The 15,104-nt window shown below is 43.7% G+C and overlaps 1 protein-coding gene across 8 annotated transcripts in view; it reads right to left on the bottom strand.

Annotated features, from left to right (window-relative positions):
* The window catches only part of MED12L (mediator complex subunit 12L), a 315,648-nt gene that overhangs the window by 252,249 nt on the left and 48,295 nt on the right, over nucleotides 1-15,104 (bottom strand). For 7 of the 8 annotated variants that reach the window (XM_090055417.1, XM_090055416.1, XM_090055409.1 and 4 more), the window contains exons 5-7: nucleotides 7,894-8,063; nucleotides 3,905-4,015; nucleotides 3,129-3,398 (exon numbers count right to left, since the gene is read on the bottom strand). In XM_090055417.1, the coding sequence (XP_089911543.1) occupies nucleotides 3,129-3,398; nucleotides 3,905-4,015; nucleotides 7,894-8,063 (551 nt within the window). The remainder of the gene's footprint in view (nucleotides 1-3,128; nucleotides 3,399-3,904; nucleotides 4,016-7,893; nucleotides 8,064-15,104) is intronic. The other variant, XM_090055413.1, reaches the window with a different exon arrangement.

The raw sequence follows: 15,104 nt of genomic DNA, 5'->3' as shown, positions 1-15,104 counted from the left end.
GCCTCTTGGCTGTATTCAGCATTCAGCCTGGGGAGCCTGTGGGGAGGCAGGTGGGACTGCCCCCTACCTGCTGGCCCCTACTACCCAAAGGGTAAATGTGTGTTCTGTTCACTCCCAAACTAACCTATGTTGCTTACAGAAACCCACTTTGATTAATTCCACCTCAGGCTTTTTGAATGTCTGTACATAGCCTCAGGATGCAGCTACAAAGAGAAGTACATATGAAATATTAAAATTAAGACATTAATTAAAATACATTCTCCAATCAAGATTTTAACATAAACAATCCAGTGAAATGGACTAAGAGTGTTGTTTCTTTTGACATTCAAACTACTTAAGGATCCTGGATTGACAAGCCTGGAGACTGTGGCATCTAGTGCTATACAAAGGTCAACTAGAGGTTGAAATCCTCATCCCATTAGAACTAACTAAAGTTCTGTCACTGACCTGGGGCAAAGATTTCACCTACTCTTCACTTTATTACCTACTGCCCATCACACCTAGGTTTAAACACCTTCACTAGGACCCAAATCTATCCTGTTAATTTTGAGCTCACCAGTCCATTTCCTTTTGCCCCCTTTCTTTAGAAAGCATGTTGAAGCTGGGGGGGCAGGGAGTAGTAGATATGCTGGAGGGTAGGTCTTGGATTCAGAGACACCTTGACAAATTGGAGGACTGGACCAAAAGAAATCTCAGGAAGTTTAATAAGAACAAGTGCAAAGTCCTGCACTCAGGACGGAACAATTCCGTGCACTGATACAGACTGGGGACCAACTGGCTAAGCAGCAGCTCTGCAAAAAAGGACCTGGGGCTTACAGTGAACAGGAAACAGAATATCAGCCAGCAGTGTGCCCTTGTTGCAGAGAAGGCTAATGGCATACTGGGCTGCATCAGTAGAAGCATTGCCAGCAGATTCAGGGAAGGAACAATTCCCCCTCCATTCAGCACTGGTGAGGCCACATAAGGAGTACTATGTCCAGTTTTGGGCACCCCACTACAGGTTTCCCTTAATTTATGCGGGTTCCATATATGTTATGCGATCACCCTCTTTCTACCCAAAATTCCTTATAAGCAAGGTAAATTCACTCTTATGCAATCAGGGCTCTGCTTCTCCCCACTCACCTCAGCCCCTGAGCAAGGTAAATTCACTCTTATGCAATCAGGGCTCTGCTTCTCCCCACTCACCTCAGCCCCTGGGCTGCACCGTGCCATGGTGCAGGCAGGTGGCGTCAGCTGCTTCCGGGTCTGCTGCAGCAGCTGGGGTGACTGGGGAGAAGCGGAGGCCTGGGAGGTTCGGGGAACGGTGCAGCCCAGCCGCTACAGGCAGCCTGTGTCGGCTGCTCCTGCAGGGACTTGGGTCAGCAGGGAGAAGAGCCCCGGGCTGCAGCAGGCCACAAGATGGCAAGAACTGCAAGTGGATGTAGGGCACAGGGGTGTGGGATGGCGGGGGCACCGCTCTTACTGCCACGTATCCCCCAAGACGGCTGCAGGCTGGGCTCTCTCTGGGGGGCATATGCCCCTGGATCTGCATGTGGGACAACAACAGGCTGCTACTGCAAACTGGGGCCAGCAACACGACCAGGCTGGTGGTGGGGGAGCTACGGCGAATTTTAGGGTAGTAGCAACCCCCTCCCAGCCCTGCTGCTGCCATCCACCTGGAGCCGGCCCCAGCCTTGCTTGCAGAAATGAGGTGGTGGCACTAGAAGGGGGGCTGCTGCCAACCCCAAATTTGCCATAGCCCCCCCCAACCTGCTCACCGAGTGCCAGGGCAAGCTGGTGGTGCTGCCGGCCCCAGCCTGCAGTGGCAGCCTACTGCTGTCCTGTGCAGGGATCCAGGAGCCTGAGCCCACCCAGGAAGAGGCCGGCACAGCCCCCGAGCCCACAGCCCTCTCAGAAGGCGTGTAGCACCAAGAGCCACAGCCCCCCCACGCCACACCCGCTCACAGCTCCTGCTGCTTTGCTGCCTGCTGCAGCCTCAGGAGCTGCCAGTGGGCTGCACTGAACCCCTCCTCTTGCCCCTTCCCTAGTCCCAGCCTTACTCCCTCCCTCACCGCAGTGGAAATATATCCCTATCTGTTCTATTGCAAACTGGGTTCACTTTATGTGAAGTCGATTTATGTGCCATTCTCCGGGAGCGCATGTATTGCATAAATCGAGGGAAACCTATATAGAAAAGATGTGGACAAATTGGAGCTAGTCCAGCAAAGAGCAATGAAAATGGTTAGGGGGCAGGGGCATATGACTTCTGAGGAGAGGCTGCAGGAACTGGGCTTATTTAGTCTGGAGAAGAGAAGACTACAGGGGGATTTAATAGCAGCTTTCAACTACCTGAAGGGTGACTGCAAAGAGGATGGATCTGGACTGCTCTCAGTGGTGCCAGATGGCAGAACAAGAAGCAATGGTCTCAAAGTGCAGCAAGGGAAGTTTAAGTTAAATACTGCAGTGGAGGGAACCTCTCCCCTAAGGAGCATAGTAAAACACTGAAACAGGCTACCCTAAGAGGTTGTGGAATGCCCACCCTTCAAGGTTTTTAAGATCCAGGTAGACAAAGCCTGGATGATATAGCTGTGGATGGTCGTACTCTGAGCAGGGGGTTGGATATCCAGGGGTCAAAAAACCAGCACAAAACAAAAAGCTGAGTGGCACATGGGAAGGCAGCACGCACCACTCAAAACCAGAGCCTAGCCAGATAGAGCAACACACCAGCTGCCAGGCAGTCTGCAAGTGGCAGCATCACTACTGCTGGAGCCATGGAAGGCCCCCCCAGGACTTCAGGTAAGGCTGCTGGGGCCAGCACAGTGTTAGCTCCAGCTTCCCCTATCCTGCCCAAGGTAACCTGCTGTATGCCAGCAGGCACATGGCACAGGTGTTCCCGCACCACTGCTAGTTGTCCCCAGGGAACCAAATGTCCATACTCATGTGGACACAGCCATAATCTGTAGAATACCTCTGAAGTCTTTCTTAAGGTTGATTTAATCCTTCAATCAAACAGATTTCAAATTGTGTCCTGGTTCAGGAGTCTTTATCTCATTTAGCAGACCCAAAAACTAGCCAGTGTCCAAATGCTCTGCAAACATAATTAATTAATCTAACTTTGAAAACAAAGAGCATTGAAAACATTTACCTACCTGCAGCATACAACTAAGCCCATAAACTAGTGGACGATGTTGTGAGCAGGAAAAGAAATCTGAACAGGCTAGCTGTACTGGGCTCACCATAGGACCAGGTGTAGTAGGACTTGGAGCTGCTAAAGGAGGATTATTTGATCCAATAATCATGTGAGGTGAGTGTGCAGCTACCAAGTTAGGACTGTCACTTAGCAATAAAGATAGACGTCTGGCACAAAAATAAGCAAGGCGACGGGACAGGTAAGCTGACTGAACAAACTCTTCTGAATACTGAAACAGAAATAGCATAGTTATTAGTAAGCAGAAATGTTTTTCTGATAGTTCCTACCAATATTATTCTGATCTTTTGAGATACAGAGGCTAGAAAGGGACACCTAGCATACTAAAAGTGATCCGTGTTTTCTGCTTGTAAGTTCTAGTACAGTGCTGGCTCTTTGAAAACTCATTTGCCTGTGCAAAAAAGTTTTTTAAAGTTTATTTTTGTTTTAAAAACAAAAAATATTTTATATTAAATTTTAGGATAGGAGTTCTTACAGTCCTAATGTCCAAGCATCTGGACAAACAAAAAATTGTAGCATTTCAAAAGCAATCTATATACACACACACACACACACAACATATGTATATATAAGCAATAAAGTATTTAGTTAATTAGAGTTTTAAAAATATACTGAAAAGTACAAGCTAAATGTAAATGTTATCTGAGAAATTTTAATCATGAGTAAGGCATCTTTTATTTTTAAAGCAACCATATAGCTTTAAAACATGTATTGTACCTGTAGCATTAGTGGTAACAATAGCTTAAGAAGGTCATCATCGGTGGGTCTGATTTTTTCCAACACATCTAGTATCCATGTCAAATACTCATGTCTTTCAAGCATTCCTTCCTTAAAGAAATTTTTTTTTAAATTGAATCAATTATTAAATTGCAAGCAGCAGACAAAAAATCTTGTACTTTTATTTGCAATGTTACTGCATCATACCACAAAGTTTGATTCCCCAGGACACAATAAACAAAGCTGATGTGGAGAAAGACCCTACATCCCTCAAAAAAAAATTCAATGTCTGTAACCTAGAAAGAAAAAATGGGCAATAAATCAACAGCTACTCAAAGATCCTGGCAGATGCAGGAACCAGCACAAGTTGCAATGGTCCACGGACAGCTCAGATTCACCAAACTAAGAAACACTTGATAAACTTTCTCCCAGTGTCAACCCTACCCCAGCAATTGGCTCCAAAGGCTAAGTACAGACAGTCAAAAAATCAGAGGCTGAATCAATTCAGTCTTTGCAGGTTAGTCTAATATGCATAGATTGAATGGAGAAGCAACTGAATGGACATTCACTTTCGACTCTGGAAATGCAGCCACGTGCCTGCAGTGGCCCAGGCCAGAAGCCAAGTGGGTGCTAAAGCATGCCGCCCTGTTCAGCTAGAACAGACAGCTCGAGTCAAAGCTAGCCCTCCCACACTGAGAGGGCTGGTTTGCGGGAGATGTGCAAAGCATCCTGGGATACTCAGGGACTGAGTTAACTTGAAACTGGAAACACTGGGACAGAAATTCAATAAACCAATTTAACCTAAATCAGTTACGTCTAATATTATATCCATCCAAGTGTATCTTAAACCAGTTTCAGTCATTTTGAAAGTAGTTTATGTACACTGAACTTCTGTTGTTACAGATCTGAATTGATTTCCAATCGCTGATACCAGTTTGTGGGTAACTTTTTTCCCTAGCCAAAGAGACTACATTAGCCTCAAAAAGCTGTTTTACTGTAGCTACATAGCATCAACACCCAAGCCAGCTCATTTACACTTCATTCAGTTATCTCCCTTCAAGACCTTCAGCCTTGCAAGACGCAAGCATTCTCTTTGCATAACCTGTCTCCACTCCTTGGTTTTTCTCTCACCAGAACTCATCTGTTATTGTTAACAATCAGAGACAAGAAATGATAGGAAGACTACCTAAGGACTAGCCACGGACAAACATATACGTTGGACCTTAGTGAGGCAGAGGGCTCACTTTGGGCGAGGCTGAACATTAAAAAGGAAACAGCCGAAAGTGTATTTTGTTTGGAGTACAAACTGTATTGAGTAGAGGGGTGCTCCATCTTCAACCCCATCAGGGACTGATGGGCTCACATAGCTGTGCAAGTAGGAAATCTAAAAAAAAAACAAACATTCCTGCATGCATGACCTAGCTTCACTTCCTTAGCGACTGCATATTTGTTAAAACATCTGCAATGTAGACCATCCACAATGTAATCAAATCACACTACTTTAAACTTTATGCAAGTCAAAATTATTTCACTTGGATAACCATTATTCATTTGCATGCATCTTAAAGTAAATATGTTCCTTACAGATGTGCTGTCCATATTACTTGCACATGTATGTGTGCACACATTCCACTGTTGGTGTACATGCTTTCAATGAATTTGACCTGCCCATGTGGGCAAAAAACTACACTATTTATATCCTCTAATCTCTACCCAAGATCTTAAAGAGCACTGCAACCCTAATTGCCTCTCCCTCTCTTTGACAAATTAGAATCCAAATGTTAGGCCAGGTACACACATTACACAAACCAGTATATAAGTGATCGGAAACCAATCTATACCTATAAACAGAACAGAAGTTCAGGGCACAGACTGGTTTAAAAACAGTGCACCCAGGTCTAAGACAGACCTGGATCAATATGGCATCAGACTTAAACAGTTTAGGTTACAGCGGTGCATCAAACTTCTGTACCAGATCTCATATCAATTCATGTTAGGTCACTGTCCACCAGCATCCCAGGCTTCTTCACAGGCCCCCAACAGCCTCACTCACAGGGAGCCACACTGAAGCTCCGTCACACTTAGCTGCTCCAGCTGAGCATGCAGCAGGCTCTGCCTCAGGGCTGTTAGAGAGTTGAGCTAACACCAAATCTCTTCCCAGCCCCACGTCCTGCATCCAGCCAGCTCTTAGCTGCAAGCAGGCAGGGGGAAGCAGGACTGACGCTTCTGTTTCACGGGCCTGGCACCAGTCACTGAGCTGGGGACCACAGGGGGCCTCCCAAGGCGCTCCCTGGCGGACCCGGAAGTGAAGCGAAAGTGCTTCTGGTCTGTTGCCAAGCACACTGGGGAGCTCCCCATGCTCCTGTGGGATGTTCCATCTGCCACCACATCACAGTGTTCACAAGCAACACCTGATACCTCAAGGTATGTAGAAAAAACATTTAAAACTCTCTGTGTCTGAATCGCCAAATCTTTCCAAATCGATTCAGAGAGATTAAAGGGTCCTCTGATTCGATTCGAATTTGGAGATTCGGCCACCAAATCGGGCCAAAACTCTGCTGAACTGAATCAGGGACCGAAGCTTTGCACAGCCCTACTAGCTCAACTCTGACTGCCAGATCTGGGTCCATGCAAGAGAAGCCTCAGGCACCCTCTCTACCCCTCCCTGCAGCTGACAGCAGGGGGCTGAACGTGTGTGTCCAGCAGTCAATCGGGGGTGCCCCACTGCCCAGCTGCACTCATCTGCCCTTAGCAGTCTCCAGCACACTAGAAAGTGTGCAGGAGTGCCCCCAACCTGCTGGCCTTGGCCAGTGCAGACATCCTTCATGCCTGCCCCCAACCAAAGGGAGAACTTGCGTTCTGTTCACTTCCAAACTAACCTAGACTGCCTAGAGAAACCCACATAAGTTAGTTCAAATCTGCCTCGGGCTTTTTGAATGTGTGTACCTAGCCTTACTGAATTCAGACTCCACTGTAGTGAGGAAGATGAGCAGCTCATAGAATACAAACAGACAGCCTAATGTAGCAACCTCAAGTATTAGAACCTTCATCCAAGAAAGAGATACTTCTTGTACCGGGCAAACTGTGCACAGTCACTCTACATTGCATCAAACTGTATTCTGAATTAGCCAAACAAAAAACAACTGAAAAATCTGAAAGAAATTACCTGCCCTCTCACCTCTCTGCATAAGCTACAACTGTTGGCATGCGGTGGGGAGGAGGGCAACAGAGAGAGTACATTATCAGTATGTGCATTATTTCTAGCAAACAGATCATTAGAATAGCTACATTCTGAATCTTGGCTTTGCCTTTCATTCTGGCTTTGAGGGAAATGCAGGCATATGCATAACATTATCTGGAAGAAGCTACACCTATTGGGGAGAGGGGGCATGGTGTCAAGAACACCTCCTCACCTGTTTTTCATATGAAGTCATACACAGAAGCAGTAATGGCAAGGTCGCTATCTTATCATCCTTTCTGACCAAAGTTATTGCTGCCAGAAAAGCGGTTTTGATGGAAGGATGAGGCACGTAAGACAGTTTGTAGCTCTAAAGGTTGAGCCATTGACCCTGCCAATACAATACTTGAGTTCAATTCTATACAGGTTTACATGCCACACTTGTCACCATAGAAACAAAGTACCATCATGGGTTTTGTTTTTTCACCTGCTTCCTAGATGGGAGACAGTAGCACGGTGTGTTGTTTAAGTTTGGGGTGTTTGTGTTCTTAGGCATATCACAAGCTTTAATTCTGCTTATACTGAAGTTCATTTTAGTTCAACACTGAAAAACCCTGAAATAGTTTCATACTCATATAAAAAGGTTTTTGTCAAGGAAAATTTTAACATAATTTAAACAACTTGCAAGTTTTTAGTTGTGAGTTATAAATAAATGGACAAAAGTGACTATTTTCAAATGCATTTTAAAATTGGATCCCTAGCACAGTCTCCCCCAAAAAAAAAAAAAATCTAATTTCTGAGGAAAAGTTACCTGGAACATATAAAATGCCAATTTTTCATTATATTCCCACTGCTTCAGTGCTTGTTCCACCTCTTGAGGCACAGCTACAGAGCTGTTGCCTTGGTTTGTAGTCACATGATAAAATTCTGCAATCTTTGCCAGCTGCTCTCGAAGGAACCGGGTTAGGATTTGAGTCCATTCTATGAAATAAGTTCACAGTTAAAATTGGAAAACATTAAATTCCTTCTTAGGAGACAGCACTTAATTCTTCATAGCAAAAACTACAACTTTTTATTACCTTCCTAATTGGAACACTTTTCAAAACATTAAGCAGCAACTATAAAAATGCAGCACCTATTCTGAATAAACAGGTTTTGTGCATGCTTCTCCTGTGCATTGTTCTTGAAGTGTACACACCATGAAGTGTGTTACTAGGGTGTTAATTTAATGAATGTCTCCACCTGGAAAGATACAAAACACATGCTATGCCTGTAGGGCATCCCCTGTCTGCTCTACCAGGACTCAATATCCAACTACAAAGCAGCCTTGAAGAGAAACATAAAAATACTTTCCAATTATTTACTTCTATCTGGAGACTTATTTCTCCCCCAAAAATAACAAAAATAAAACTAAACTGTTTTTTTACATACATGAGAGAAACTGAAAATAAAATTGTTTTTCCTGTGTTCTCTTGAAATTCATGTAGAACTCCTCCAATTTTAATTCTTCTCCAAAATCCAACCATCTCCAAGTAGTTTATTAGGTCAATAAACTGGCCAATGCAGCATGAAGCTTCACAAATAAGATCGGGAATAAAGATGAGAGAATCCCATATTTGAATCATTTTGTAATGTTTATCAGTACTGCCTCAGCCTAATCCAGCCAGTAATTCCACAGTGCAGTACTAAAGAAGAGTTTGGGGAAAATTAATCTAAACCAATTTATAAAAAAAGGGCAATGGCAGAAATCCACTTGGTATGCTCACCTTTGACAACCCTGAAGCACAGCAAAAAGTTAACTTCAATCCATTCTGCACCTAAAAGAACTAGCCATACACTGGCTATGGCAACTGTCAGCGCTGCCACCAAAACCCTCATATTGGTTTGAAAGGCCTTTCTTCAACACCTTAAATCAGAATTAAACAAGTTACCAAGTCCTTGCAGCACAGGATAAAATGAGACTGTACATTACTTCAACACACAACCACTTCAGAACCACGACATCTCAGTACAACCACTTGGGAACCAAAGGTCTTCCATTCACAGGTTCCACCTTGCATAGAGTCAAGATCACCCCCAAGATAACCTTAGATTGATGAAAAGCAGCGAGGCCATCTCATAACTAAACAATTATCTCCTCATTTCTCAAGCCCTCAGATTCTGGGTTATTAGATAAACACTAGTCCAGGACTTCTGTGAAGAACATCAGGACCACATAAAGACATGTCCTCCGTCCTTAGCTATTCCATTGCTGGGTGGATGCTGACTCCTACTATGCAAGGTGTTCAGAATGTCAGAAAACACTACACTAAACCAGCAGTCTGCCACTGGATAAAATGTCTTTATCATGCTAAAAATAGCCACATCTACACCTGAATGTACTTATGAGTGTCACATGATAATTCCTGCATAAAGCCCATGTACTGTCAGTGATGCAGGGAGTGCAACACTGTCAGCTAGTCAGAGACGATGGCAACTCATGGGTGAAAGGGAGCCATATAAATTTTCAATTAGGACCTACCAGTAGAATAACTGGGTGGGGGTGGAGGAGCCATAAGCAGGGCCAGTGCCAGCTTAGAGGGGGCACTAATATGTTCCCTTGCCCCCAGGAGTCCTTGTCACTGCAGGAGTAGCCCTGTACCACCCTGCAGGAGCCAGGCAGGCACAGCCCTATGCCCAGTAATGTGTCTGAGTGTTAGGGGGTGGAACACCCCTGTCCCCACTCCCTTCTAGACTAACCTGCAAAGATTGAATCAATTCAGGCACAGGTTTTCTGAATGTCTATCCCTAGCCATAGTGTTACAACAGCAGCTGCAGCACAAGCAACTACCGCTGAAATAAGCCAGGCAGGTAAGACTCCTCTCTCCTGCTCACCACTGGTATGCATTTCCCCAGCACCCCTCACCTCTACCCTGGGCACTGAAAGAGTTGGCTGAAAGCCTCTAGGATGTAGATGTCCTACATCAAGGGTGGAACAAGGGGCCAGTGCCGCCCAGTGAAGCAGATCAGCTGTGCCACAATGTATTATGACACAGCTTATCCACTCCATTTGATGATGTTTATTTCTTCAAGCATTTCTTCAAGCCCCTCCCATTCATTACACCCCAAAATATCTTGGATCTTTCGACAAAAAGTTTCTCTGCTTTGCACTCGGGCATTTTTTCTGACATTTTGTGGACCACTTGTCTGATTTACATTGGTAACTTTACAACATACTAATATCTTACTTTACAAAACAAACAAATGCCTCTCTCATCCTACAGGACTACATCCTTTTATGACTTGCATACTTCACAGGGCACAACTAAGCATTAATAATCTGTGCATATGAAGATTTCTTTGAATGCAAAAGTACCAGAATATTTACAAACTTTACTTTAAAATAATTTTATCTGCTGCCAACAGTTAGTTAATCCATAATATTTATTTTTCACTCCAAAGTTTGTAGAATTGCAGCAAATTGTCATTCAAGAATTTTGCAAAATTAGAGTTGACATATTTCTGTAATTCTTAGACAATATAGACAACAAGCAATACACAAAGTTGTGGAGACTTCATTCTACCTAATACAAATGCTGAAGGGGGGGGGTGGAATGATTACTATGCAACCATCAGCCTGCTTCTGGATTGCTTCTTGTGTGGTGGCAAAGAAAAACTATGTCTAAGTCTACACCAATGGCTAGCAACCTTTTAAGGCTACAAGCTACACTGACTCAGTTCGCATCAAAGGCAGGAGAATAGGTGGCCACCAGGACCCTGCCACCACTGCCACCTTTCCCTGCAGTGGCACAGGGAAAAGCACCCACCACTGCAACTGCTTCCCCCTGAAGGCACCGGGGAAAGTAACAACTGCCAAAGCCCCCCACTGCTAACCATCACCAAAGCCCCATGTGCAGGCTAGATCAAATGGCTCCGCCAGTTGTACGTTACCAACCCCTGGTATAGATTTTAAATTAAGGGGAGGTGAAAATGTAGGTGAAACATTACTTTCTATGGAATTCCTCTTTTACACACTTAAGAGTTCAAGTGAGGTACTGAAGATAGTTGTTATATCACATGAAAGACCAATAAAGTTCTCCTTAATCAGCATCAAGCATAACTTTAGAAGAACATTCTATGTACATATTATAGTATCACTTTGTCAGTCTGACTCCTAGTATCAAATATCATTGTTTTCATGGTTGTCCGTGAACCTCACCTCAAAAAAAAATCACTTGTTCACTTCTGATTTTTTTGTCTTTCCTAATTTTCTAATAAGAAATTCTGTCAGCACATGTTGGATAATTTCCTTTTACAAACACATCAGCTGAGTATAGGCATTTTAAGTGTTGTTTAAGCTCAAAATAGCTATACAGAAACATATAGTAAATATTTGCTTCAAAGCACTCACTTAGATTTGTAAAAAATGATTTCAAATCTACCATTTCATACTTCTTTTCATATCATACTATGAAAGGATAATTTTACCAAGGCAATTTATTACCAATATCTCTGTGCCACTAAGGTAGAACGTGTAGAAAATGAATCATTCTCATTACTCCAAGATTAGACCTGAAACATTTTGAAGACTGCCAAAGACTAATCAGAAATGTACAGTATAATTATTCCCATAAAACTAAATAACCTTTGCAAAACAGCAAATTTTCAAGGAAAATAACCTTTAGTACCCACTTGGCACAGTCAAAAGAAATCAGAATTGGAACACTCAACACAAGCCTACTGTAGGAAAGTCTTTGGTTACTCCTATTTTTTCTTCAGCTGCCAAGGAACAGATTAAATGTTGACTAAACACCAGAAGCATCCATCCACCCATTTTACCCTGTTATAGAGCACCAGCTCCAACCTGTTCAGTAAGCAGAACGTTTTATCTACAGATACTGGACCACAGCCTCAGCTGGAACAAGCTAGTGCCATGCTGATTCACACTAGCCTACTTTTCTGACAGTCGAGTTAGAAAGAATGTTTTGGTTTTCTTACCATAACAGAGTTCATTTCAGACTGAACAGCAAGGCCTTTAGTGCAATCTCAACACAACATCACCACCATCTTTTCCCCTTGGGATACATGGCATGCTATTTCAGAAGCTATCCTTAGCAAATTAGGGGAGTAATGAGCCTGCTTTTACTTGACGATATTGGAAAGGGCCACTTGGTTTTACCCCTAAGAAACCTTGGATAAGAGGCAAAAAAGGAGGAAAAACAGGCCTTATCCTGGAGACAGTGAGAAAAAAAACAAGAAGGAATGAAAGATAGAATTTTCTTACGTGCACATGGCACAATACAGAGCTGTGCAACAACACTCATGCCAGCTGTGAACAACCTCACTGGGTACCCAAACAGTAAAGCCACATTAGCAGAGCAGCACAGTAGTCTACCTTGCTTCTTCAGAGTAAGACTAATTACCACAAATAAAGCACCGCAGTACTGAGCTAATTCAGATGTCCCTCCAAAAGCAGGGGTTGTCCTGATTAGACATTCCTTAAGTACCTGGCACATACCATATTCAGTACAAATAACAAACAGGGTTGGGAGAAAGGGCTCAAAGACTTCTCGTGAAAATGTGTGCATTAGAGAAGCCTAAGGAGGTTATCCTCTTAGTCACTCCAGCTATGACTGTTGTACTAGAGGCAGATCCCAACTTGAGTTCACACTGCTTTCTGTCTCCCTGCCCTTGTGACCTGACTGACACCAGTGAGGGAGCAAATGAAAAGTAGAGTCATGTGGGAAATCTATGAGCAGCAGAGCCATGCACCCTACAGCTGCATCACAGCACATGCACCTCACTGCGAGGGGGGTGGGAGTAATGATTCCTATCTGTCAGTGCATCTGTTATAAGCTCCATTGGGTAAATAGAGGATCCTGCTGCGAAGAGGCCGCAAGTCTAATCTTTTCTATGTAAGAGAAGGTAGAGGGGCTTGTTTCTGCATTCCCAACACCTGCGGGGACTAGAAGCAGAGGACCCAGTACTACACATATACCTGGAGCCTAAGCAGGGTTGAGAGTCAATATAGACACCCAGTCCCTAATGCAGTGATTCTCAAAGGCAGCACACTAGTATGCCATGAGGTCTCTGGTGTGAGGAGATAAATGCCGTCCTCTTCTGTCTGGTACCATGAGCCTGCCCCAGCTACTCCAACAGTGTTTTTAGTGGCTCTTCTGGTGACTTGATCCACATTTGCTGTCCTCCCTCACCCTTTCCCACCCCCTAGGCAGACCCTGTGCCCCTCCCCCACCAACAGCAGCAGGGTGCTCTGGTGTAAGCAGCCAGGCAGGCAGACATACACACTGACAGAGCAATGTTCTGCAACTCTGATTGGCCCCTCCATTCCTCCTATGCTCCCAGGGCCAACAGAATGGGCCACAGGGGTGACTGCAAGCATGCAAGATCCTGCAGGGCTGCCCTAACTCCCCGATGTACAAACCAGGGGTCAGGAGGGGGCAGACAGTGGAAAAAGAAGAGGACAGCAGAGTGAGGTCCTGTCTCCACTGCCCTTAAATCAGCACCAGCTGGATCAACGATTTTCAACTTTGTTGGTCTCGAAGTCCCCCTCCATGTCACTTCTGTATTACATCCATTTTCAGCAATTTTCAGCTGGGGGCTGCAAAATTCAAAAGAGTTATGGAGGGGTGCTTTGAAGCTAAAAAGATTGAGAACCACTGGTATAGGAGACCAATTCTTTGCTTAAAGAAAGATGGGTTTGACATCATTTTTTAACAGTATGTATCAACACTGGTATGATTTTCTCTGGCAGGGGATGAGTTAACATATGGAGGGGGGGAAAAAAATACTATACTGCACACATGCACCCATGTTGAGGTATAAGAGTGAAGTGGGCCACTAATTTTAATCCAGCAAAAAGTGTACCCAAGTATCAAAAGTTTGGGAAAAGGTGTTTTCCTGCCTGGGAAGAAGGGGAAAAGATCCTGCCATGTGAAAATGGCGCCTATACTAAAATCAGGAAGACCAAGATGAACATGGGGAAGGGTTAAAATATCCACACGACCTAAAAAATTACAGATCAGATTCACTGACAGAAAGCTTCTCCTGTACAGGCTAATAATTACAACTGTTTTAACAGCTTTGAAATCTACTCAGTACATATTAATAAGGAACATATAGACCTAACCCAGAACACCAGAAAGGCATGATCTAAGCACGGTGGTGCAGACCTATCTCTACCATTTATCTTAAGGTAAGACTTCTTAACATCATTGTAGTACCTTGACTCAAACTGCAATTGTGTCATCAGTAGATCACAAAAGACACACAGGCCTATATTTGGCTAGAACTTTGATATGAGCTCTCATAGGAAATCAAGACTAATACATCATTGTTTTGGCAACTAATTAGATGGCCCTTCCTCATCTAGAAAAATAATTCATTCAGATGTCACTGGATTGAAAAGCACCATAGTTTGAATGAGTAAGAAAGCCAAGGTAATAACTATCAAATGCAAAACCTCACTTATTTACTATCAGTAATAACAATCAAGCTGTATTAAACAGTCTCCCCTCCCTTTATGCATTTAAACTTTTTGTGGCATTCCAGCATCCCAACATGTCTTTGCTCTTTCCATGTTTAGAGCTCCATTGTCTGCCACAGTTTATTGCTTTGGGAGTATGCTGCTAATATGCAGTCTATGTACATCCACAATAATAGGTGCAATTGTATTGTATAGTCATAACTTATCCAACCATTATAAATTAAAAACTTATGCCACTGTCACACAATTATTACAAGTCTTTTTATTAAAATCTGTTTAAAGTAAAAGGTGGCCTTTTCAGACTTGAGTCACTGGCATGACAACTCACTTTCTGATAAAAAGATCACTGCCTTTAGTTCAACTCAACAGGAAAACCTTTACGTGCTGCAAAGTCCCTGAAGACAGAGTTAATCATCTGGATCCCCTAATTGTACAGTTCTATATGTGCCAAAGTCCCTAGCTGTAACCTTATCTTTGGCATTTCCAAGTTCTGTACTTCTCAAAGAAAGAAACTCCCAGTCTCTCCTCGTGAATGCTAC

Source organism: Crocodylus siamensis, chromosome 6, assembly GCF_052110815.1.
Source record: "Crocodylus siamensis isolate JL-2025a chromosome 6, ASM5211081v1, whole genome shotgun sequence".
Classification (NCBI taxonomy): domain Eukaryota; kingdom Metazoa; phylum Chordata; order Crocodylia; family Crocodylidae; genus Crocodylus; species Crocodylus siamensis.
This window is presented reverse-complemented; position numbering and strand designations above follow the sequence as displayed.